Source organism: Acanthochromis polyacanthus, chromosome 1, assembly GCF_021347895.1.
Source record: "Acanthochromis polyacanthus isolate Apoly-LR-REF ecotype Palm Island chromosome 1, KAUST_Apoly_ChrSc, whole genome shotgun sequence".
Classification (NCBI taxonomy): Eukaryota; Metazoa; Chordata; class Actinopteri; family Pomacentridae; genus Acanthochromis; species Acanthochromis polyacanthus.
Window position 1 is genome coordinate 28,235,022 of NC_067113.1, and position 26,681 is coordinate 28,261,702.

Sequence of the window (26,681 nt, forward strand, 5' to 3'; positions counted from 1 at the left end):
GAGAAATAAAGGATTATCTTATCTGATCTTACATGCACAAAACAAATATCACAACTTTGTATGGTCAGTTTAACTTATCTTACTTGCAATGAACCACAATAAACAACAGAAACAGTGACTTTAAAGCATAAATAAAGTTATCTGTGATTTTATAAGTAGAATACATCTTACTGCGAGTGTGATTTACACTTCTTCAGTGTCGAGCTAACTTGATGTTTTATGAGGCCAACAAATGAATGGTGATATGTACAAAACAGATATTACAACTTTGTAAAGTGAATTGAACTTGTCTGACTGGCAGTAAACCAAAGTAAACAACAGAAACAGTCACTTTAAAGAGCAAATAGCGCTTTTTCCTGTGTGTAAAATGCATTGTTTTTCTGGTGATTTTCACTTCTTCACTTTGAAGTCTAACTTCACGCTGCTGTCGCTGGTGGATGCTGGAGCCTGGAGAGCAGAAAAGGAAAGGAAGTGCCAAATTAATCAGCTGTCATTGTGGTGCTCTACAAACGAGTACATCCGGTCATTAGTGTGCTTACTTTTTTCCTGAAGCGTTTGAGCAGAGCTTCACGGGTCTGTCAAAATTGCATGGAAACACAGTTGGATTAAAGTTGTTGACAACTGTTAAATTACTTTAAAATACGCTGAATTCCATAGAATTAAACTGAGAACAGAGACCACATCTAATGACAGCTGTTCAGTAAGTCCTAATTGTTTTTAAGTTAACCCTCTGAACCCTGAACAGTTTCTGGGTATGTTATTGCGCCGTTCACCTTTTTACTCGGCTAATTTTTCGCTGTAATATAAAGTCCTGCATCTGTTTGGAAACAGCACAACCATAGCTAGAAAAAGACACAACTCAGAAATGTCTTTTGTGCAATATGACACAATTATAATGTCAAACATCATAAAAAACAATATAAGAAAATTACATTTCTTAGTTTAATTTTTCAAATAAAACTGAAAAAAAAAACACGTGATAACACTTTTCATCAACACTGGTGGAAAAACTGTGACTCTAGATACAACAGATTTTTTACTATTTTATTTCTTATTTGCTTTGATGCTTGTCTCCTGTCTGTTCTGTGTAAACACTGCCTGCAGTTCAGCCGAGAAGACCCTGGATTTTGTCGGTTACAGCTCGAATGGCTTCATGGATGCACCAAGGAGAACAGATTTTGTTCTCTTTCAATGGAACTGGAGTAAAATATCACGATTTATAGGCTAAGATTTGTTTGGCGTTTCTAGTGGAAGAGGACGTCACAGATGATTAGATCAAGGGCTGTTGGAAAGTTGAAAATCCGGTTATTCTAACAGTTAGTGGCAGACAATGTGCCTTTTAAACTCGTAGGCAGGCTTTAGGGTTCAGAGAGTTAAATCTGGTGACGTTTTAGGGTTTTAGATCAAACTGTGCAACGGATTTGAAATCTTGCCGATGCTGTAAATATTGCAAATGTTTTGTGCTGCACTACAATCAGATTAATATCGGACAAAATTGAACTGATCCTGAAACCCAAGATGCACTTCAATTTAGGTTGGCATTTTCCCTTTAGAAGTTCAACTATCTCACCGTTCTGTCCCCCAGACATGTGGTCAGCAAAATGAACAAACCCTAGAAATGACAGGCAGAATGTGGTCAGCAAACAGTACTTGGCGCAGATGTTTATCAAAATCAGACAGATGTGTATTGACCCTACCTGGAATCCGTTCATGAAGATGAAGACATAGTTGACTAAATAAGCAATGGGACCAGATGTGAGGTCAACAATCAACACAGCGAGTCCAAAAATCCACGTCACGCCGAAGACTGGAGTCAGAAGAACAACTGTCCTCAAGATGGTTTTTGCAGCTGCTTTCTCTTTCTCACGGGATTTGTCCATGTTCTCTTGGTGATGCAACAGCTTCATGATTACCACCAGCATGGAGAAGATGTTGACGAAGACGATTATACCAACTGGGATGACAAACGTGAAGATGGACCCCGACATGAGTCCGACATAAACCAGCCAACAGGTGTCTTTATGGTAGTAGGAGCTCTCACCGCCAGAGTTGTTGGTAAGAAACGTGACAAAGACAATAAGCAAAGGACAGCCGTAGCCTACGATCATGGAGAACCTCAGGTACTTTGTCCTGCTCACTTGATGGAACAGGTAAAGCGTTTGGTGGAGAAGTGTGGCGCTCAGACACAGCATCCAAAAGAACATGGACAGGTAGGAGAAATGCTTCAGCACCGTGAGGGTTTTACACCAAATGTGTGATAAATCACGTGGCTTACTGGACGCTAGAAAACAGCAATTTCCAACCAGCAAACACACAGAGATGTTCACGTGGGCGGTGTGGCGTAAATGTAAAGTATTTGTCTTGACTACGTCGCTCCAGACGACCAGTTCGATCAGGAGGCTGATAGTCAGAGATATGATTGACACAGACAACCCAACGTAGGTCATCTCAGTCTCGCCAGTGATATTCATGGGATATCTGCTCAGAAGAATTGCAAACGAGGACAAATGCGTGCAGGTGCAGCGTCCTTCATCATCAGCTCCTGCCCATTTGCACCCATCTGAAGACCACTTTCGGGCTGTGTTGTTCCACGAGACGCACTCAAGCCTAACGTGGCGAGGCCTTGGCGTGATGAGCGGGAAATTGATTGTAATATTGACCTTATCTGTGCTTCCATTGGTGGTCGTCGACATAACGATGCTGTTGGGTTTCATCTCCCAGTCGTGGGGCAGGTAGCTCTCCAGCTGTTTGAATCCAGTTGTTTTCACTACGCCGCTTTCCCAATTTTTAAGGGAGACGTTGACATTGAACACCGAGTTTTCACACTCCGTTTTGTTGACGCACGTGACGACCTCTACGTTTGGTTTTCTGCTGATGTCCGTTGTGTTTGCTATTTTGATTAATCGCTCGAGTGAACTCAGATACGTGTCAGCCAGTGTCAAATTGATATCACGAGGTGGTGACGTCCAGGATTTGTTAAGAGACCTATCGAGCAGATTACTAGATGACTCAAGAAGATGCTGAAAAAAAGAAGAACTGCAGTTAAATCAAGTTTTTTACTTTGATCATATGTCCATATGATGTTGTTTTTTTTTGCGTGCTGGAAGCAAATAAGTCAATATCATGGCTGAGCATTTCCACATGTGTACCAATGACTGTCTCAAAAACACACATTCAGAATCCCAGGATTTCATACCCAACACAAACCAGAAGATCAATCCTGTCAACTGGCAGAGCAGACGTTTCAGTATCATTATTCTTTCCAGCTCAAACATGTACGAGTGCATTTCAGACAAGCAGAACATCATGAAAAAGTTTCATATTTCCCATCAGTTATTTAAGAACAAGAAAATTAATGATATTCTTCACTTATTACATGCATAGTAAAATGTTTCAAGCATTTTTCTATTCTAATTTTGATAACTGTGGTGTACAGCTGAAAAACAAATGTAAAAAACATATTCCAAAGTATTGCAATATTTCACTTTAAATTGGAGTAAATTCAAACTGTAAATACTTTATTGTGTTGTAAACCTTTTTTTTGGTTGATCTTGGGAAATATTCCAAGAATGTCTGATATTCATGACTTATCAGCCAAATAATCACTATTAAAACAAACCAAAAGGCTTGAAAGGCTTCACTTTACATAAAACAATAATAATACCAATAATAGAATATAACACAGTTTACCCTTTCGAATTAAATTATGAAAAAAACAACTTTTCTAGTAGTTTGAGATGCACTAATATGCCTCAATCACTCCAATATTCCAACGTGTCATCGTGCAGCACAGAGTAGTTTTACAAGACAGCAGCAGCAGAGACTGATTGTAATAAGACATTGGTGAATGAAAATACATTTAATAATATCATAAATAGGTTTGGAGGTTTTAAAGATATTTGAACATTCTGTGACACTTACATCTATCGAGGAGTTATTATTTATCTCATCCAGCCTTTGGTGCAAGGTGCTGAGGACGTGGACCGATATGTTCACGTTGGCGTAAGTGTCGATATTCTCGGTGTTATTAGTGGCGTTCTCTAAGCTGGAAAGCACATCTGCAGCATTTTCCTCTTTAAAGCCAAGTCCAGTGTTAACAATCTGCAGCAACAGTGAAAAATTACTCCTGATGGTTAAATGTGTCAGTCATTGGTTTAAATCAAACAGCCAGAGTTAAACTTAAAATGTTTAAAGATAGACATGACGAGTGAATAGAATCTAATTTTCAGCTAACAGTTATCAACACAAACTCCCCAAGCTGATTGCTTACAGAAAGGATTTCTGGTGTTCAAAGTATTTTTTATGTATGTCTAAAGACACAAAATAGGGATTAATATACGATATATATTAAAAATGCCCCGATTTGCATTAATTTCCTGTGCAGAAATCTGAACATGATGAAGCCTGCTTTAAAATTCTTGTTTATTAGTGTGAAAGGTTTTTAAAGAGGAAATATGTGTATGATAATTAAAATCTGCAGGTGCAAAGAGACAAAATGTAGTATTATTCACATTTTTTTTCATCAGTCTGAATGAAAGCATTTTACGGAAGCAAAGTATCTCAAAATATTCAAATTGAACAATGTATAAAAACAAGATGTGTGTCCATGTCGTAGCCCTTTAAGCTGCAGTCAATTCCAGCCATTTTCAGTACAAAAAAAATCGTTAATATTTTATTTGTAAATAGAAATATGATGACAAATACAGAGAATATTGGACGCGCATCGCGAGGTGCATATCCTCGAAAACGACCTGTTCGTGGATTTTATACCGACTTCAAGACATGTTTTGGACAAAATATATTACTAGCTTGTTTCGTCTGGATGTCCAAGGTTGGATTATGGCCGTTTTTTGTGGAATATTTTCATCTGTGTGTAATAATGAACCCGGAAATGTGAGTCGCGCTGTGTACGTTGAAGCCGTGTATAGAGAACGGACGGATGGATATTCGTTGTTTGTCGGACAAATGTGTTTATATTACCCGCTGTGGTAATCACATCTGAAAGTGGTTTATACCGGCGGATTCATGAGAATCTAAGCTTTCCATCGGTGTATAATGTATCTATCATCGAGTTGGCAGTGTCGTTCTATTTCGAAAAATGCTTATGCAGATATCAAAACGCGGGCTGCTGAACCGCAACGGGTTTTAAAATTAGACAATTCTCTCTGTCTAAGTATAACTTTGTGACATTATATTTAAACATTTGAACCACAGGACATGTTAATTTGTTGTTTTATATTCTGCTAATGGGAATAAGTTTGGTATGGGTTACTTTCAAATGATGAAAGTTAGGCTTACTTTTGCTTGTTGCAGAGTTCTTTCAAGTTCCACGAGCACACACCTCGAGTCCTCCTCTTCCCATCCCCCCGCCTCACTAAAACGATTAATCGATTAACAGAAAATGAATCAAACAAAAGAGTGAATCAATTGATTGTTACAATCTTTGTCAAAAATTTAAAAAAAAAAGCCCAAAATGGATCTTTTTTGCTTGTCATTCTGAATAATTGCAAGTTGTCTTCTGTAAAAGTTTCAGGACGATACAAGAAATATGTACATAAAATCATGGAGTAAGTAGCAGATTATTTTCTAATAAAGAAACATTATTAGTTGCAGTCTTACCTGCATTTCCGTAGTCTCACACCAGCGGAATTCTTGCATTTTAACTCTGCAGTGAAACCAGCTTTGGTGTCGTACCAATCACCTTCAGCTGCACAAAACTTTTCACCCACTGTTCAGGAGAAGAAACGTTCTTAAACATTTTATCCAAAGCAAACTTTAAGATGACAAGAAGTTAACTGGAAGTTCTGCTGGAGCATGAGACGATCACAAAAGCATGAACTATTTCATGAAAAACACAAAGATTTGCCTTTTACAACATCACTCCTTTGTCAGTGTGAATATTATTGAGGAATAAATAAGCCTCCTGTTCACTTGCTTTTATAGTAAGTGGTAACATTTCTAACACCATTTTATTTAAAATTACATTATATTTCAGGGTTTCACTGTCACTAACACATTTTACTGCTATGATCTGATTGCAAGTTATCTGATTTCTATTATATTTATTTGTAGCATTGTAACTCCAGTGTGTGTGTTTACATCATATCATTACAATCTAATTTATTACTTTGAATTTATTTACTGTAATTTATTGTCCAAGTTGACCTTTGTTTAACTGTGAAGCACTTTCATTATTATTTTTATTATTATTGTTGTGATTGTTATTATTATGTTATTCTCATTATTGCTATTACTTCACCAAGGAACGCCCTGAAGTTATATGACAATTGGCGTACGTTTGTCTGTCTGTTTGTCTGTCTGTTTGCAATACTATTCAAAAATGGATTTGGATGAAATTTTCAGGGAAGGACAGAAAGTGATTAGATTTTGGCAGTGATTAGATTTTGGCAGTGGTGCAGCTTGTAGTCTGGTTCCACAGATTTGTTCAAGACTTCTGTATCACTGCAAGATAGCGGCACTGTAACCATGACAACAAGTGAACACTACATTAGCTGCCTGCTGACGATCACATGATTGTGATCCGACTACAAATCCACCGCTGTGGACTTATCGGGACTGATCCATTGGAAATGATACAAGGAACAATTGATTAAATTGTGGAGGAGTTTCTGAGTCCCATCAATTCCCGCCGCCACGACACATTTAGGTCAGCGATTCAGTATCTGTCCATAAAGTACACACGCATAACACATGTCTGTGCTCAGTGCAAGGTCATTTTTTATATCAAAGGTTTCATCTGCTGGAAATGACACAAAGACTGAACAGCCTTGGCAGAGGACTGTACTCTGAGTGCTTTTCTTGTTATTACTGCTATCGTTGTTATTGTAGTTAATGTTCTTATTGTTTTTCTTCTTCTTGTTGTTGTTCCATCCTGCACACGTATTACATATTTACTTTCCACAACTGGACTGTCTTTGGCATAAATATTTTCAGAATGTAATTATGGCCTCCAGCTAGTCTCTTATGGAGGACCACGTGTCATGAAATCTGTTCATGTCTACGAGGGTTTGTGTGCTTCAGCATTCTACAGATAAAGCATGTGTTGTAAAATACATAAATAAAAATGACATTGAATGAAAAATAACATGAAACAGCAGACTTTAAATAACCCTAAAATTTCCCTTGTTTATCCCCACATTAAACTATATTGATATATTTACAATATTACTTTAATATTTATTAGAGTAAAGTCAGAGTTTTCCTCTCATTTTTTTTCATTGATTGTTTAAAACATTTGAGTTTTTGTTGACAGTAATAAAGGCTTTTATAATACAGTTACGCCCCAAAATGGGAGTTATGCCTCTTGTTTCCAGGTGAGGTTGAGAACTGGGTTTATTTTATGTTTTTTTCACTGGTTTGCATCTCTTTCTGGTCTTTCATCAGTCTCTCTTGTTTTCTTATTATTATGTGGCTCTTTGTAGCTGTTTTGATGTAATTTCTGGGTGGTGTTTGTGGTTGTTTGATTGACAAGCAATCAAGGAATATTAAATATTCCTAAAAACAGAAGCTCTGGATGATGACTCTATGGGCCCCTGAATCCGTTCCCTGACCATCAATACACACATTTAATTTATTTAAACTTGTTTAATTTGAATATTTCCTAAAGGTAAATCACTGTTGTTGGTATTTTAGTTAAAAGTGATATTGATTTAATATGATCTATTCCTCTGTGGGATTATTTTAGGTCAGTGGAGTGCATAAGTTTCACAGTAAGAATTTGAACATCCAAATAAAACAGCAAAAATGCATGTGCTGCTAGAAAATATGGAGTGATGTTGGACAATTTCACCATTTCAAGACAATATTATAACCAAAACATACCTTTAATGAAATATATCTTAATGTCACCACTTCTGGTTTGGCTGCATCTGTTCCTAAATTTGCACTGTAGTTCTACAGGTTTCACGGGGGGTGGATTACAGGTCATTATTTGAACAGCTTTATAGACAATTGTTTCTTCACCTGCAAGGACCAAACATACACAACATGGATTATCATAACAATCCAGATAGCAAACTATGGGTGAATCAATGTTGAATCTATGTTGAGACCTAACGTCGAAATTATACAGAAAGCGCAAGGTTGATAAAATGTTGAGTCAACGTTTGCTTTTCAACCATAAATCACACTTTACCCAGATAGCAAAAGATGTTAAATCAATGTTGAATTAGGGTTAAGAAGGTTGAATTGTGGTTACGGTTGAAGACTGATGGTTGGATCAACGTTGATTCAACAACATTTTGTCAACATTGAAGTTTGTGTTTAAAAGATGCCATTGAATCTACATTGTATTTTGGTTTAATTAAAATGTTTGACAGGTCAATGTTTAATTAATGTTGAATCTATCTTTGCAAACATGTAATCTATGTAAGCAAACGTTGACTCAACATTTTATCAACCTTGTGCTTTCTGTATAATTTCGACGTTAGGTCTCAACATAGATTCAACGTTGATTCACCCATAGTTTGCTATCTGGGAAATTTTGCATGAGGGTTTACTTAAATCAGCTGGCAAAGAAGGAAAATGAACGTACTCTTATCTGGTGGATCCTGCGGGATGGCGTTACCTATCCAGGTCACCACATAAGGCTCACTGCTTTTACTTATCTCACATTTAGCGGTTACTGTCACAACACTGTTTATGGTTTCACAGCGCACAAAAGGTGGATCTGTGGAAGTGGAGATTTTTGGCAGGAGGGAAACATCAAGGAAACCGGTGTCTTTGTGTATTATGGTGACATTAGGCTGCTCTTGTGTGTATGTACACGAGTAGTTTCCTAAAAAACACACACAACAACATAAAAATACGACAAAGAGTTAAAGGCACAATGTGAAGAATTTTTAGGTTATTCTGTATGAGGGGACTGTTTGTGAGAAAAATAGACAATCTTGGTCAAAATGCAAAAAAAAACCCATTTCACTGGATTCATCTGACTTTGTTTCTGCAGCATATTTGAGTGAAATCTGTGGTGTGAAACTTTTGTCGCCCCCTTCTGGCAGTGATAGTAACTACACAAACACTGTAGACTGTAGACTAAACTATAATGGATCTACTGAACAACGAGATTCTTTTATATCTGGAGCATCAGAACCTTTTCTTGGAGGCTGTTGGAAGCGTTTTCCACCAATATCTCACCTTATTTCAAGTTGTTGTATTCTACTCTGTGTTTGTCGCTAAAATTGCTCACCTATTCAGCACAATTTATCATTACTGGTCCAGGAATGTTGCCACAGACACCAGGTTAAAAACTATGTTACACTGCAAAATAGAGATTTATCAGGCAAATATTGTTTCATCTCATTAGTCCTGTACTTGGGCTTTAACGAAAGACAACAGATTTTTTTGGCCGCTTGCGAGGAGCAAAAACAAGCAGTGAAAAAAAAAAAATCTTTTCAGGTGTCACATCTTTGGTGAGAAGATATAAACACAAGTTTTGATGGGTTACAAGAAAATCTACTAGTGGTAGATGCAATTTAATGCAATGATGTGATGATATGAAATACAACAATCACTGTCAATACTGTCAAGCATGGTGGTGGTAGTATTATTAGGGTGTTAGATTGGGCTTCCCAAAGTCCTGACCTAAACCTCAAAGAATGTGTTGACTAAAGCAACAAGTTTCAGTGTCAGGAAATCAACAAATACTAGCATTTCTGTAGGTTTTTTGTGATATTTCTGGAAGACCGACAATAAATCTTTAAACAAACCAAAATGAATGATGGTGTTTTGTAACAAAGATGTATGTGTTTCTATATCCATCCATCCATCAGTTTATAAATATTGTTTCAAGGGTTGTGCATTCAACACTTAAGTAAAATCACAGAAGGACTGTCAGTAAAATGTACCTAAAGTGTCAAAAGTGAAAGTATTAATATAGCAAAGTTACTCCTTATGGCAGTGATATTATAGTATGATAATATTGGATTATTTATTCATTTTATCTGTTAACAGATAAACAAACTTTAAAGCTGCTGCTCTAATTTTACCTCCTTTATAGTGTTGAGTTGTTGAACTTAGAGCAATGCATAATTTTTTACCTGTTGGTTGTACATTTAGTGTGTAAACTCACAAATTCAGCACAGTTCCTGTGAAATGCCATCAAACTTAGAATGTGCAGTTTTTCAAAACCAGTGCAGCAGAACTAAATGACTCCATCAATTCATCTCCTACATTACCCACAATACACCTCCACCACTGACAGTTTCCTTGAAGATTCAGTTGTGTTACTTTTTCAACGAGAGATGAGACGGTGGCTGGAATTTTGGGAATCTTTCTAACTTTTAGTCTAACCAGCTGTGAATAAGGCTGTCAGATAAATGCAGTAAAAGTACAACATTCTGCTCCAAAAGCTGAAGTATAAAGCTTAAATTGCCTCAAAATTGTACTTAAATGCACAATTTACCCGAAAGTACTTCACTCTGTTGGGTTAAAGGTCTAAAATGTAAATACAGCGGCTGAAACTAATACCTTGCCAGAGTTCAGACACTTCTGTGAGGTTGAGAGTGGTCTCCCTTTTTCCTAATGTCACATTTGCAACTGTGCCTGAGGTTATCTCAAATATTCTGTCCGGTCTTTTCAGATTCCACTTTGGCGTAACGCCCAGATCCTCCGTTGAATTGCACCTGAGGACGACACTGCTTCCATAACAAGTAAAGTTGGGTGGCATGTCTAAGCTGACAACACCTGTGAAAATAGGTGAAAAGAGCTGGATTAGTGTAGAAACCACAAATACTGACACGAATCACCTCAGCTTAATCCTGGATTAAGTGCTTTGCACATCTGGGAGACATATTAACCTCAAAAAGGTGCCCAGCTGGTATATCCTCCTGAGAACTGGCCCATTTATTTATGTCCTCTGTACTGGACATTTGTTTTTGATAGATATCTTTTGACTCATTTGAGCTACTGCTCTACTAAATCCTGACGTGCCTAATAGAGGACATCCTGGCCTTTCTAATGATATCTCAAGTGATTGGGTGGGACAAGAGGAACTTTGTTTTCATGCTATGACAAAACGGAGACAGCAGCAAAATGTGCCTGACAGGAAAAGAGAAAGTTTACTCAAAAATTGTTAAGATATCATTGTTTTACCTATTGTAATCCTAGTCTCTTGTTTATGAATATGGTGGGGATAATAAATTGGGGTCAGAGTTCAGGGAAACTTTTTGTCAGGAAAAATAATCTCCCCTTTATGAATGCCAACTCTTACGGACATGAGAACGATTTAACGGGGTTAGCTAATAGCTAACTAGCATGCTAGTTTTTGTTAACATTCAAATTTCTGCCCAGCAACACATTTCTTTGTGGGTTAATAAACACAATGAATGAAAAGCAATTAATGTAATAAATAGTTTTTTATTACTGTTTCATTCAACCTCTTAATTTTTTTACACTATTGCAATTAAATTAAGTTTGTTGAAGTTTCATTTGAAAATGGATTTACATTCTTGTTTTCTTGTCGGCCTGTTTTGATTTCAAAGTGTTGCTGTTTTGTTTCTTTGTAGTAAAATTGTAGTATGAAGTATTTTTTTCTAAAATTCTAAACTGTGAGTTGTTGTTTTAGCTCCAAAAAGGCAGGAAATCATAAAAAGTTAAATTGAAAGATATTGTTTTCCCTCGATATATCGATTTATATATATATATATATATATATATATATATTTCAATATAAAGGAGGATACAGCAGCTGCTGTGCTTTGTAGAGGTACACTGAAACTGAATCCTAACAGGTGCATCCACCACCGTCTTTGCAAACAGACCTGCAGTCTCCAAATGAAATGTCGCTGGCAGGCGTTTGCTCAGTTCTTGCGCTTTATTGATCAGATCCTTTGAATTGACCCCGTCAGCAGTATTCATTTCAAACTCTGCGATGACGCTTCCAATCCTTAGGCAGAAAAAACAACAACAACAAAAAATACAGGTTTCAGTCACATATGGAACACAGGTAGCAGTAAAACAATATTTTATTTGTAACATGCCTGTATCTTGTGATTTTTAAGGTGTCAAATCCCCTGATAGTGCTGTACACCTCCTTCATCTAAAACAGAAGACAAATATTATTCCTGAACGCTAATTAATCGACTAATGTGCTGTTTATTCATAGATATGTTTGTTTTACCTTCATGAGCAATTTGTCATTACATTCCTTGTACTTCTCAGTTGTGTTATCTCTCAGACAATCAGAATAATTTTGTCCCAGAGTGAGATACCCGGAAACAGCAACTGTGAAGAAAAAACACATAAATGGAATTTTTGGGATGTTTTCATGGTCGATGCCCCAAAATGCGCACTTGTTGTCCTTATGTGTACATGAATGTGCAAAGACAGTAAAAGCAGCCACGTACCTGAACGGACAGAAACACACATTTGACTTGAGTTTGTCGGGAAGGTGCATTCTGAGTCACCACAACACATCTTATGAGACCAACAAACATCATCACTCCACCTGTGGTTTAGTTTGCAGCTACACTTTACACTGTCTGAGTTCTCCGTACACTCTTTGTAGGAAAGAAAAGCACAACAGTTTCACTTGGAGTTTTATTTTCTGCTCTTAAAAATTAGCACATGCAACAATTGGAACATTAGAAATCCGCTCACCTGTCGTCATTTTCAAATCTTCGATGCTAAAGTTGGTGTCATTCACAAAAGGTCTCAGTAGCTTGGTGACATTTCCGATTGCGTTTTTGTCTATTTTCAATTTGAAGTAGTACTTTTGCGTCGAGTTTCCTGAAACATGCAAAACAAACCGACATCAGAAGACACTATAACTGTTCAAGAACGATGCTGGGCTTCACATAAATGCTCATTTTTACAATCTTACAAATCACTTTACCTTGTGCAGCAGCCTGGAAAAGAAACAAAATTTAGATTAATGCAATTTAATGGCATAACTTTGAATTTTATAATGTAATCTGTGTTAAATGTGACAAACCTGACAGATGTTTAGGGACAGGACAGAAAGGAATATGAAGGTCCACATCATGTTTCTGCAAATAAAATAATTTAAAAAAACACATCAGAAGGCATTTGAAACAAAAAATGCAACAATAACCCAATGGGGAAAACAAATAGTGCAATTCAGTGCAGCTAGTCTGACGCAGTATTCCACCTTTACAGTGTTTATAATGGCCGGCTGTTTAATTAAATTACAGATAACATTAAGTCACCAATTTAAAAAAATAAACCAAAAAACAAAAAGGCTACAACTATAATTAATGATGATCTGTTCTTTGACATTGTTTGGTCGCACAATTACACCATTTCCCCCTGAATTTAAACAAGCAAAAAATGTAGTTATTTTACAGATAGTAGCCAGTATTTGAAAGAAAAACTAGATTTATTTAATACAGAAAAATATATAACGGTTTGAGCTGCTACTTTACAGGTTTTCCTGTTGTGGTAAATTACAGGTAATGTCCAGTAAAATCACAAAAAAATATATTCATTGATATATAACAAGTGCTAAAACTGTAAATAATGCCTACATCAATAATTGATATTTTTGTTAAATGGTAAATAAAGAAGCAAAATATGGTAGTTGACATTATTTTCAAGGAAAAATTATGAATATTAAGGACTGAAAAACAGTGAATAATTTTTACAGCTGTTATTTTACAGATTTTCCATTTTGCTTAATTACAGATATTTAATTTAATAATATAAAATCATGACAAGTATTAATTTACACGATGACTGCAGAAAGAGAGGCCAGAACTGTAAATCATGTCCACATCTGTATTTTGACAAATAGTAATTTGTTCTTTTACAATGTCTGACAATAAAATGACAGTTCTATTGGATATAAACCAGCAAAACTATCACTAGTGTACAGATATCAGCTGTCACTGTCATAGTGTCTACAGTAAGTAAGCCCAGATGTGTCTTGTTTTATTACTTACAGGATCGAGCAATGACAAATACGTGTTAAAACTAAAATCAGCAACTGCTTCATTTCACTTCAGTGCTGCGTTTCATTTTAATGGCTTGAATAAAAAATAAATTAACATTTCTGCTTTTGAAAAATAATAAAAGTAGAAAATGAAGCGGCTGACCTGGTTTTCTCAGCATGCATCAGCGAACCGTCACAGCAGCATCTCCTGATGTTTAGGATCCGTCTGCGCTCATGAAATGTCAGCAGCACACTTATGAAGCTGCTTCAGCTGAGAAGGAAATGAAAAACACAAAACGGTGTTTACAAGAAGCTGGTCGATTTTACTGCAGAGAGACATGCAAAGTGAAAAGGCCGTCATGTGGCTCCGATTTGACTTTCAAATTTTCAGACTGTGTAACGTTTGTATGATGAACACATTCTGCTTGTACAGCAAATGGAAAGAGAAGGATAATACGAATGGTAACAAAAGAGCCCAGAACAACCTCTAAAGATATTAAAGGTGAACTCCAAGGTCAAGGTACATCAGTGTCAGATCACACCATCCATCGTCATTTGAGCCAAAGTGGACTTCATGGGAGACGACCAAGGAGGACACCATTTTTGAAAAGAAATTGTACAAAAAGCCAGGCCAGAATTTACCAAACTGCATGTTGACAAACCACAAAGCTTCTGGGAGAATGTCCTTTGGACAGACGAGACAAAACTGGAACTTTTTGGCAAGGCACATCAGCTCTATGTTCACAGATGCAAAAATGAAGCATATCTAGAAAAGAACAGTGTCCCTACTGTGAAACATGGAGGAAGTTCTGTTGTGTTCTGGAGCTGCTTTGCTGCATCTGGCACAAGGTGTCTTGAATCTGCGCAGGGTACAATGAAATCTCATGACTATCAAGGTAATCTAGAGAGAAATGTGCTGCCTGGTGTCAGAAAACATGGTCTCAGTCACAGGTGCCAAAACAATTTCTCTTTGGAGATTAATAAAGTATCTATCTATCTATCTATCTATCTATACAGCTAGAAACAGCCATGAATGGCTAAGAGGAAACCACTGGACTATTCTGAAGTGGGCTTCTAAAAGCTCTGATCTAAATCCTATTGAACATCTGTGGAGCTGAAACATGCCGTCTGTAGGAGGCACCCTTCAAACCTGAGACAACTGGAGCATTCTGCTCATGAGGAGTGGACCAAAATACCTGCTGAGAGCTGCAGAAGTCTCACTGACAGTTACAGAAATCGTTTGATTGCAGCGATTGCCTCAAAAGGTTGTGCAACAAAACATTAAGTTAAAGGTACCATCATTTTTGTCCAGGCCTGTTTCATGAATTTATTTTTTAAAATAATTCTGTTGAAACACGTTTCAAAAGCAATGTCTGATTTTCATTGGTTAATTTTCATAACATTTCTATTTATAATTACTTTTTCAGATTCAAATGATTTCTGTGACCATTGTGGGTTTTTGTTTCATTAACCGAGAGGTACCAACAATTTTGCCCACGTGTGTGTACAACCTTTATGGAATGACAGACCTCGTTATAAAGCTGTTGTTTCGATGGAAGCAGAGGACAGAGAAGCTTTGTGCAGCCGGACTCAGTCATTTGGTTAAATGTCATCATAAAACTCTGAGCTCACAACAAAAGAGCTTGTATTTCTCATCTGAGAAAACATAAACCCAAATGTTTAGTCAAATGATGTTTATGAGGAACTGCTGTTGTGAAGCATGGAGATATGAGATCCCAGAATCAGCCACAAAGGGGAGACTCTTACAGAACAACAGCTAAATAAGGGAACATTGTGATGTTCTAACCTGTGATTTAGGATCAGATTATGCCATAACCTAATGAATGAGTGTGAACTAACCAAGTGTCTATTCTTACATTCTTTAATGTTGAAACAGTGTAGAGGTCAGAAGCGTGACTCACTGTGAAAACTGATGTTTTTGATAGATTTGACTAAAAAGAGGAACTTATGCTTTATGAAATGGGAATGCTTTTAAGAGTTTTGATTTGACTACTGTTAAGATAAGAGGGTTTTAACTTTGTATTGAGGTGAGAAGTCACGAGTTAAGTGAACTAGGGTCAAGTGTTCACAGTAAAGGTCTCTAGACTCAAAATAGATTGGGTTTTTTAATAAGTCTGTACACATTGTCCAAAAGATTGCACAATGGGATGCCAGCGACAGTTAGAGGCTGACATCCGCTTTTCCATTTCCTGATCAGGAGCCTGTGCTGAGTTGCAGACAGGAGAGATCAGGGGGGGCAAGATGGGCTGTCTGGACAGTCCAAAACAGACAGTTTCAGTTCCTTAAAAGTGGAGGTGATCATGCGGTCAGTGTATGGGGCAAGTGTGTGAGTTGGGAGGGGGTAAAGATACAGTAAACTATAAATTACATCTGATCGAGATGCAAGTTGGGAGATTGTTGCGGGTATCTGCCTGGGTGCAATCCAGACATCAGTCTGAGCACAGGGGATGATTACCACGTAACTCGGACAGGGAATTCAACATGATCTGCAAAGGAATAACTGTTCTGATGGAATTATGGACCAAAGTACTGCGTTTCCTGCAGTGTTGGAGGATTACTGAACTGTGATCTGGAAATAATGCTGTCTGAAGGAACATTACTGAACTCTATTTTCCATGTGAGGAATACTGGACCAAACAACAAAAATGGATATATGCAGATCTAAATCTGGTCGGACCCCCGTCCACTTCCCCCTGGGCCCCGGCGGGTCTCAGGTGAGCAGCCGGGTGTGGCCACACCGTGACTGCTCTCCCTCCAAATTATGTAATCTGGGTGAATATTACTTCTCTTTTATGAAAGCATAGTTCCACTAATGAGTCGTGTTAAACAATTGAAAGAATAGTGATGTTTGATTAACTGTCTGATGATTTATTGGCTATGCTTTTGCCCTGCTAAAACTATATTAATAAAGCATTATTCTGCAATTAAAGAGAACAAATTGCAAGTGCTATTTTTATCCCTGAATGAATACTTATACATCTAGCTCTGGATGTAAAAAGTCAGATTACTGCGTGCATAACAATAGCAAAGGTTCTGAAAGGTTACCTAGTCATGGGGGCCAGGTTGGCCCTATATAAACATATCCTAGAGGTTGTCTATATGTCCATAACCTCTGAATTAACCTAGCAACTTAACAAGTGCAAGATCTATGAGAGGAAAAGCTGCCGTTAACAGGTGTGTCTGGTGGTTAAATTTAACTATACCGAAGTGGCTACTCGGTTAAATTAATTATCAGAGGAAGCAGGGATAGGCATCTGGATGAAGGCAGTGAGACAGGCGAATTTTCCTCGTCAACCAGCTTAACAGTTCTGCGGCATCCCTCTGAGTAAGATCTCAGGGGGCAGTAGGACCGGACCCGAAGGATGGAGAGCTGGTCCGGTGATTCCCTAACAACTGAATAAGTTAAGTAGGGGGTCACTGGCCCTGAGGATCGACACTGCTCAATTTAGGTTGGATGCAGAAGGTCAAATTCACAATTCTGCACAGTATTGAAGAAATGCATGAATAAAAACATTTCAGATTCAGGAGATATTTTATAAAATATTCACCATTAAAAAATATATTCATTTATATATTAACAAGTGCCAAAATTGTAAAGAACGCTTACATCAGTAATTTTTCCTTCATGATAATTTATTCTTTTACAACATTTGACCATAAACTTACACAGTTTTTAAAAATGGCAAATAAACAAACAAAATTTGGTTCTTTGACTGGTACTTGACATTATTTTCAAGGAAAAAATATTAATATTAAAGGCTAAAAAAAAACGTGAATAATTTTTGCAGCTTTTATTTTACAGATTTTCAGTGTTTTGCTTGATTACAGATATTTAATTTAATAATATAATATCACAAGACGTATCAGTTAATACGCCGACTGCCAAAAAAAGAGGCCAAAACTGTAAATCATGTCCGCATCTGTATCTTGACAAATAATAATTTGTTCTTTTACAAAGTCTGACCACAAAATTAAAACATAAAACATAACATAAAACTGTCACTGTCATAGTGTCTACAGTAAGTAAGCCCAGATGTGTCTTCTTTTATTACTTACAGGATCAAACAATGACAAATACGTGTTAAAACTAAAATCAGCAACTGCTTCATTTCACTTCAGTGCTGCGTTTCATTTTAATGGCTTGAATAAAAAATAAAACATTTCTGCTTTTGAAAAATAATAAAAGTAGAAAATGAAGCGGCTGACCTGGTTTTATCAGCAAACCGTCACAGCAGCATCTCCTGATGTTTAGGATCCGTCTGCGCTCATGAAATGTCAGCAGCACACTTATGAAGCTGCTTCAGCTGAGAAGGAAATGAAAAACACAAAACGGTGTTTACAAGAAGCTGGTCGATGCAGAGAGACATGCAAAGTGAAAAGGCCGTAATGTGGCTCCGATTTGATTTTCAAAATTTTCAGACTGTGTAACGTTTGTATGATGAACACATTCTGCTTGTACAGCTATGTGACCTGGTAAGTCCATGTTTCCTTTAAGAAAACACACACAGTATGCAGAAGAAAGAAAGATATTAAAGCTGAAGCGCACTACAGTTAGTAGAACTGTCAAATCAAGAAAAAAGAAAAGAAACCTGTGAAAATAAACGGTACATTTGTAGATATAGGATACATACAGTTTAACAGTGCGATTTTACAGTCACACATTGTAAAGAAATTAAGTACTATCTGTAAAAAGACCGATTTTTAAGTTGAGTTTTGGCCTGTTATAAATACAGAAAAAAACAAAATTTTTATTGCTAGAACAAAATAAACTAACATTTGTAAAAACACAAAATTTTAAACTTTTGATTAAAAAGTCACACGATTGCTTTTGTGTGATTTTCCATGGAATTTGTTTACAAAACATAGAAAAATCTACAAATATACATATGACAATCACTCTGCCTGCTGATTAAACCCCTGTATATACTGGACACTTCACATTCTAAATGTTCTAAATGTCATGCAATAACATCTGTAAACCGATATGTACTTATGTCATTTGCACATTTCTGGATCACTCTGGTATATTTTGATAATTTTTTCTTTCAAAATTATATTTTCCATATTCTTATTTTACCTTCACTTTATACCTGATCCTAATATTCTGTGTTGCCTTGTTATTGTTGACAATGGCAGAAGATGACAGTTTGTATAAATTATCATTGCAACATTTCAGCCTTCAAGCCACTAGATGGAGACTTTCGTGCTCAAGTTTCAAAGCTGATGAGTTCTTCTGTCTGTTCTAAATAAAATAGACTTTACAGGGCAGGATTAGCTCATTTAATTGATTGGTAAATAGACCTATGTTGAGTAAAGAAAGCATAAGTGAAAAATGGTTGATGTTAAAATAAAAAAAGGTGGCAAAAGTGTTTTTTGCTTTATTTTTACACTAATATTAATTGCTTGCTGTGTCTCCTGTCATATTTTCAAGTGGTCTGATCAACAGTTTGATCATATTTATTTACTTTTGGTCATTTTTAAGGCTTTGTAATGTTGCAGTTGCATGATAAAATGTGTTTATTTAATCAGGATCAGATAAAGTTCCATAAAACTTTGCCCATAAAATCATGAAACATGAATAATATAACTCTCTCTCTGAGGCTCTAATTTATAATGCCCCATGCAGGTGGTCATTGTCATAAATAAAGACCAGATTTGCTCTAAAATACCTTAATTTTTACAGTTATTGAAATATTAATTGTGCTAAAAATTAAAATTCAACAGCAGCAAGAAACATGGAGAACTTTAGATTTACTCTTGGAGCCATGGAGGCCTCTGTACTTTTAATCAAGTTGTATTTTTTTAATTAGGATATCTCTTGATGCCATCTTTTAAATTTGTAAAGCGTGATACATTTAACAAAGAAGCTGCCTTGTACTACCGTGCAAATGTTCGTTCTTGTGGTTCGTGAAATAAAGGGTTAATATGAAAACAATCAGGTGACAATTTCAATGGAGGCAACTAAAATCCGGTTTTATTCAACAGGACTCCTACTTCTCATAATAGGAAATCAGAGGCATGTAGCCCAGCTTCACCTATTGAAGCATGAAGTTAATGTTTTACTCTTAGACTTGAATTTCAGAGCTTCACAAAAAGAAGCAGATATTACATAAATGCATACTGCAGCCACCGTGCTTCACATACTAATGCTGCCACCACCGTGCTTCACATAATAATGCTGCCACCACCATGCTTCATGATGCTGCCACCACCATGCTTCACATACTAATGCTGCCACCATAATACTTCACATAATAATGCTGCCACCACCATCCTTCACATCATGATGCTGCCACCACCGTGCTTCACATAATAATGCTGCCACCACCATGCTTCACATAATACTACCACCACCATGCTTCTCATAATGCTGCCACCACCATAATACTTCACATAATAATGCTGCCACCACCATGCTTCACAATATGATGCTGCTGCCACCACCATAATATTTCACATCATAATGCTGCAACCACCATGCTTCACAATATGATGCTGCTGCCACCATGCTGTGACTTAATTTTTTCATCCCCTTGCTGTAACAACAGAATTTCCCTCTGGAGACCAATAAAGTCTGCCTAAGTTGATAAATATATTAAAAAAAACATTAAACTGTTCAAAAAATTTAAGTTGAAAGGTGATAAAAGAATGAATGACTATTTCTTTATTCTGTTGTGGACACTGTTTACATTTTTTAACAGCCAATATGTGAATAAATACAAACTATTGTCTGTAACAAAACAGGGAACATCTGCAAAATAAGTGAATATTATTAAAAATATATATTAATTTATATATAAAAATTATTTCAAATAATGGAAAAATAACTGCAAAATAACAATATTTTACTGATTTAAATCCAGCAACAACAAAAACGAAGTCACTGATTCAAACATGAATTCTGCATCAAAACAAATGAGACCATTTGCCCGAAAGTTGAACCTTTCAGCAGCATAAAAAACAGACCAGCAAATCCACCTGAGAATGTTTTCTTTAAAGAAAAAACAGAGTTATGCAGCAGCTTCATCAAAGCACACATTGAAAACCTGCAGAAATGTTGAGCAAAGACTTGAACAAGCAGGAAAACCTCCAAACATCTTGCGACTAAATCAATTTCCATGACATGTTCTACTTTTCCACATTTCCATTTACAGTGAGAGATTGTACAGGCAGGTAGAAGTGAATCAGTGAATCAGTGACCAGTTTTTGGGATTTACAGCTTTGTATTTGACCTTTATGGAATGACAGACCTTGTTACAAAGCTGTTGTTTCGATGGAAGCAGAGGACAGAGAAGCTTTCTGCAGCCGGACTCATTCATTTGGTTAAACTTCATCATGAGCTCACTGCTCACAATAAAAGAGCTTATATTTGTCATCTGACAAAACATAAACCCAAATGTTTAGTGAAAATATGTTTATGAGGAACTGCTCTGTATAAGTTGCACAGTATTGAACAAATGCATGCATAAAAACATCAATACATTTCAGATTCAGGGAGATATCTGAGAAAATATTCACCATTATCCTTGACTTTTGGACTTAAAATACTGAAAGTGATATAAACATTATTTATAGTTATGCAACATAACTGGTGTCTGATTAGATTATTTAAGACAAGTTAAATGCTAGTACATCTTCACAACACACTTTAAACTTTACACGCATACCTAAACTTTAAAAAGTAATTCAGGGGAATTTATGAAAGTCATAGTTAGAAGATAAACATAAAATTTTATTGATTTAGATCAACTTTCTAAGTTGCATACAATAATGTTGGTAATGATACCAGCTTAATATTGTGTCTAATTCAATCTTAAATTTCAGCATTAATTGCTTTTAAACCAAATTCAAGATGTAGTAAATTAATTAATCTTACCAAATAACTTTTTCTCCATGTTTAATCTACAATTTATTGCTTAGTACAATTTGTTGGTTAAATAGAATTTCATTAGATGTTGTCTGAACTCAAAGACTGAAGTAAATTGCTGCATTAATTTACTTTTTTGGAGCCTAAATGTTTTTTGTTTTTATTCGTACAGGTCCATTAAAATCATTATCACAGTATAATCTGCTTTTAACTTTATCTTGTTTTAATCCGTTCTGTTGCTTAACTTGTACCTTCAGCAAGAAGATGAGGAAATTAACTTACTGATTTCAAGATTTAAATTAAAGTTCAATGCTTCGATAAATAAATGAGTATCCTAACAATAAAACCTGCATAAATAAAAGTAAAATGCATGCCCTCAGCTCAGAATGTTATTTGTTTCTATTATGATAATAAAAAAAGACCTGTAATTTTTTTAAAAAATATGGTTACACTGAAATTTTTGACTCATAAATTAATAAAATCTGAGTATTTCAAATATATTTATTGATGACTTATGACCTTTTTTTTTTTTTAAATGCTGTTAATGACATAAGAGGAAGTAAAACTGCCCTGTTTACTAGCTCTGGGTGTCAGAAGAAGAAGTACAAAAAAACAACTTTGTTCTCAACAGTAAAAGCACAAATTTACAACATTTCCTCTAGTGTCTGTGCAACAGAGAACTCTAAAGCAGCAGAAAGCTATAATATCATTACTTTTAGTCGTGAGTTCGGTTCATGATCTAAGAAATAAGTTTTACTTCAGTAAAAACAGCGATACAGTATTAAAAAGTAACAAAAATAAAGTGAAAACAATGTTTTAAAAACTGTGCTACACTCTGACAACCTGAAAGCATGTTACATATTACTAGCAAAGGGTTCATTAGAGAAGCAAAACAAGGCGTAAAAGTGTTAAAATCTGATGATCACTACCGATTCATTAACATTAAGCAGCATTTTAATGTAGCTGGTGGCTGTTGAACTAATTAATTGACATTTCTATACTGTCTATAATGCATAGTATTACAGTATATGTTTATTCTGTTAACTAAAGCTGCCAAAATAACACAACAAAGTACAATATTTCATTGAGTAGAAATGCAAAGTAGAAAAAAAAAATGAAAGCACAAAGGACAAATATCTCAGAACTATATCTTCCTGCAGTGCAGCGCTTGAATAAATGTACTTTTATTACATTCTACCTGCCTGGTAAAACCCTACATCTGTAAATGTTGAGTTTGTAATGCAGGTTTTAATTAAATAGCACTAAATAAGACTAGTTAGCTGATCGAAAAATAAGTTTCTATGATTTAAGGTAATTTTGAGCTGTGGATGATGAAAATAAATCAACAAAACATAGCAAAACTTTAACTACAAAATATTTAATCCCCTTTCGAAAAAGGTTTTTACAGTCAAAGTTCACTCAGACATTCTTAAAACGTAAGGCGCTGTCACGTCACAGGACTCCTGGCACAGCTGCAGTAGTGCTAACAATAGTCAAGTATACAGAAAATAAGGATCTTCTGGCTGTAAAGCTTATTAACCTGACATGCAAGACTCTTACTGAGAGAAGTCGTGTTTGTAAACCGTTTGGAAAAGGGAAGACCTTATCAGAAGAATACCTGGCAGGTGATTAGGTGGAGATCTCAACACCTAAAACACGCTTCAGCTCCCAGTAGTTCAGAACAGGACGCTGATTTTCTGATAAACTGTGGATCAACCACAAGTGCAGAGCTTGAAGCCTGAGAAGATGGATTCTGTTGCAGCTTTCTGCAACATAAGAAGCTCACCGGACATCCAGTTATTGTCATAGAGCAGAATAGTGCAGCAAAGTCACATGTGTAATGAGAAATGAAGCAAGTCAGCGACAAATAATATGATCAGTCGTCTCTCTGTGGAAAACAGGCTCAGCTGCAAGTCCTTTCTTGACGACATGTAGAATAAAAAAAAAAAGAAGAAGAAAAGAAACATAACCGTTGACCTTTTGGTGCGTCAAAAAAAAGCACCAAAGTAAAAAATGCGTACATTTTAAGTGAGAGCGCTTCGTGTGGAGACGATTTCCAGCCTCACGTGAAGGGCGTCAAACTGCCGTTTCATATTCAACAAAAGGAGCTTCAGGAAGAAAACTCTCCGTCTCTTCCTGCGACGTTCCGACCTGTCCGTTACTTTCTTTGTGATGTGGAGGCGACGACCTTTGTGGAGCTGCGAGCTGCAAAAATCAGTCAAAAAGACACTGAAATGCAATATGAGTAGCCGATTTCAACTATTAAACACCAGATCAAGACACCACATGACGCGACATCACCGAGCAAGATGGTCGTCTAGTTGGGAGCGTCCCGTTTCAACCACCAAATTACACCAAATTTATCTAGGTCTTGAAGATTTGCGATGGAAGAACTCAACTGTGATTTGAGTCACGTGTATTTTACAACGTTTATTGAACAGATATGAACAGAAAGAAAAGGTTTCACATGTTTCACATCATCCTGTGGTTGAACTGATTTGGTTTCATCAAATTTCCATGACCGATAGCCTGTCAATAATCTCTTTGTGTGCACCACTGTGGACTCTCAGCTCTAAACAGACCTTGTAATCAAATTATAACGTGTTGCAGGTGCAGTTTTCAATATTGAGTTTGAGCGGTCTGCAGCAGTGGCTACTAACGTCTGTATTTTGATCCTCCACTATGAGGAACAAACCTAAACCTAAACAATACTGCAAACATGATAACTAATCGATATTGAGTTTAACTTTATTTTCTCTGTCTATGATTAAACTAATCAGTCTACTCACCGTCTGTCCCAGAGGAGTCACACAGCAGAGCTTCTTTTTGAGGTGTTCAGGTAGAAAACAAAGCAGCTTCCCTAACAAGGGATAGACCGTTCCTGGTGTCACATCTTCTTCTTTCATTGGGCCTGAACAGGAGCACATGTACTTAAACATTTAAAGAGAAAAGCTCTGAATTACAGAGAACATGTGTAAGAACTTTCCTACCTGTCATAAAGCTGATTATCAGGCCAACCAGAATGACTGTGAAACAGTTGAACCCGCTGTACCACATGTAGGACAGCGAATAAAACCTCTTCAGGCCGGAGGGTCGGCTAAAGGACGAAGAGATGATTGACCTGTGAGATGAGCGCAGTGAAAACGGAACATACTGAGCTGTCGGAGCGATTCAAACCTCAGAGCGACGTCGCTGAGAGCCGTCTGAATGGCGGCAGTCGTGTCGTTTGACAGCAGAGCGACTCGGCAGTCGGGCGGCAGCGGTTTCACGCCAGAGGTACGAGTGACGATGCTGCCGACGCCGATCCAGAAAGATACGGTCAGACCTGCACCCAGACCAGCCACCGCTCCCTGGAAACAACATTTTTCCTCTAAGTCTGACTTGTTTTCATGAAAAATAGAATACTTTCAAATCTTTTATGTTACTTGAGCCCAGAGTTTCACTAAAGAGCTCATATTATTCACATTTATAGTTGTAACTGAATTTTTGGGGTCTATTAGAATATGTTTACACGCTTTAATGCTCAAGAAATACACTATTGTTCTCAGTCCCATTAGCCCGAAAAACATCTTTAAAAAAAATCCTTTATTCCCACTGCAATAATCATCCTGAACAAAATGAAATAAGACACTGAACAGTACATTGTTTTTTTTTTTAAATCGGCTGCTGTTTCTTTTTAACATTTCTTTTAGACGTCTGTATGTTCAGAGCTTGTGTCTTCAGTGTGTTTCGATATGTGTTGCATTGTATTGTTAGAGTCTTGTCAAAGGAGAATTTCTGTCACCATTTGGGGCAGACAATAAAGTCTATCTGCAGACCATTTATAAACACAAATAACAGCTTTATAACAGATTACATTTTTTAAAAAAGGCAAAAAAGCACACGGCTTGCTCTTCAAGCTGTGCTAAGAGGAGCACTGAGTGAAACATTTTATTATTTTGCCAACTATTTTCAGAAACAAAAGGGGTTTGACATAGAGCTTGTACAGAGAAGAGGTTTTTTAATGACATATGTTCAAGAAAACACACATATTTATGGAACAGTTCCTTTTTTAAAACCACTGATATATATCATTTTTAGAGTTCCAAAATGTCATACATCTCACCTTTTTGTTTGATATAGTCAATAGCCAGAACATACAGTGATTGTATATTGCCAAATGACTAGATCTACTGAAGTTGGACTTACGATGGAGTTGGCCCAGGGGAAGAACATCCCGAGGCAAAACAGGCCCAGAATAGGACCACCAACCATCCCGAAGATTTTCAAAGCCACCTGGAGTTCAAATGAGATAATCAATCAGTACCAATTTAGTGAAAAATGTTGATTACTACACTCAACAAAAATATAAAATATAGAGCTATCCAGCAATGGAATTTACTACCTGAAAATATGAAAAGAATTAAAAGCAAATACTTATTTAAACAATCTATTAAAAAAGTATTTATGAGTGAGACCACACAATTAGTACAATTAGAATAATCAATCCTTGTATGTTTGTATTTGTTGTTTGTTAGTTTGTTTTCGAATTTTAACAGAGATAGGTATATTAATGTAATGTAGTTTTTATCCTGACGACATCAGTTTTTATTTGTATGATTAGTGTATGTATATGTTGTGATGTTTTATGTGGACCCCAGGAAGATTAGCGACCACGACAGTGGTAGCTAATGGGGATCCGAATAAAGAATAAAGAATAAACGCAACTCTTTTGTTTTTGCTCCCATTTTTTATGAGATGAACTCAAAGATCTAAAACTTTTTCCACATTTCTCTCAAATATTGTTCCAAAATCTGTCTAAATCTGTGATAGTGAGCACTTCTCCTTTGCTGAGATAATCCATCCCAGCTCACAGGTGTGCCATATCAAGATGCTGATTAGACA

The 26,681-nt window shown here is 36.4% G+C and overlaps 2 protein-coding genes across 7 annotated transcripts in view; both read right to left on the minus strand.

Moving 5' to 3' along the window:
* Positions 1-23,564, minus strand: adgrf3a (adhesion G protein-coupled receptor F3a). 4 transcript variants are annotated; one of them, XM_051949274.1, is made up of 21 exons: positions 23,416-23,564; positions 18,137-18,234; positions 14,699-14,769; positions 14,073-14,180; positions 12,953-13,007; positions 12,854-12,866; positions 12,619-12,747; positions 12,366-12,518; positions 12,140-12,243; positions 12,000-12,058; positions 11,781-11,905; positions 10,489-10,704; positions 8,555-8,797; positions 7,843-7,983; positions 5,620-5,728; positions 5,299-5,374; positions 3,922-4,101; positions 1,698-3,020; positions 1,571-1,612; positions 540-575; positions 1-447 (listed from the first exon to the last, which is right to left on the minus strand). In XM_051949274.1, the coding sequence occupies exons 4-21, from the start codon at positions 14,090-14,092 to the stop codon at positions 391-393; spliced, it is 3,081 nt and encodes a 1,026-aa protein (XP_051805234.1). In that variant the 5' UTR covers positions 14,093-14,180; positions 14,699-14,769; positions 18,137-18,234; positions 23,416-23,564; the 3' UTR covers positions 1-390. The 4 variants fall into 4 exon arrangements, with proteins under 4 accessions (XP_051805234.1, XP_051805237.1, XP_051805249.1 ...); XM_051949277.1 differs by lacking the exon at positions 14,699-14,769; XM_051949289.1 differs by lacking the exon at positions 10,489-10,704.
* The window catches only part of slc5a6b (solute carrier family 5 member 6), a 15,623-nt gene continuing 9,513 nt past the window's right edge, over positions 20,572-26,681 (minus strand). For all 3 annotated transcript variants that reach the window (XM_051949293.1, XM_022205640.2, XM_022205639.2), the window contains 5 exons: positions 25,986-26,072; positions 24,975-25,147; positions 24,788-24,894; positions 24,587-24,708; positions 20,572-24,002 (listed from right to left, as the gene is read on the minus strand). In XM_051949293.1, the coding sequence (XP_051805253.1) occupies positions 23,874-24,002; positions 24,587-24,708; positions 24,788-24,894; positions 24,975-25,147; positions 25,986-26,072 (618 nt within the window). In that variant the 3' untranslated portion in view covers positions 20,572-23,873. The remainder of the gene's footprint in view (positions 24,003-24,586; positions 24,709-24,787; positions 24,895-24,974; positions 25,148-25,985; positions 26,073-26,681) is intronic.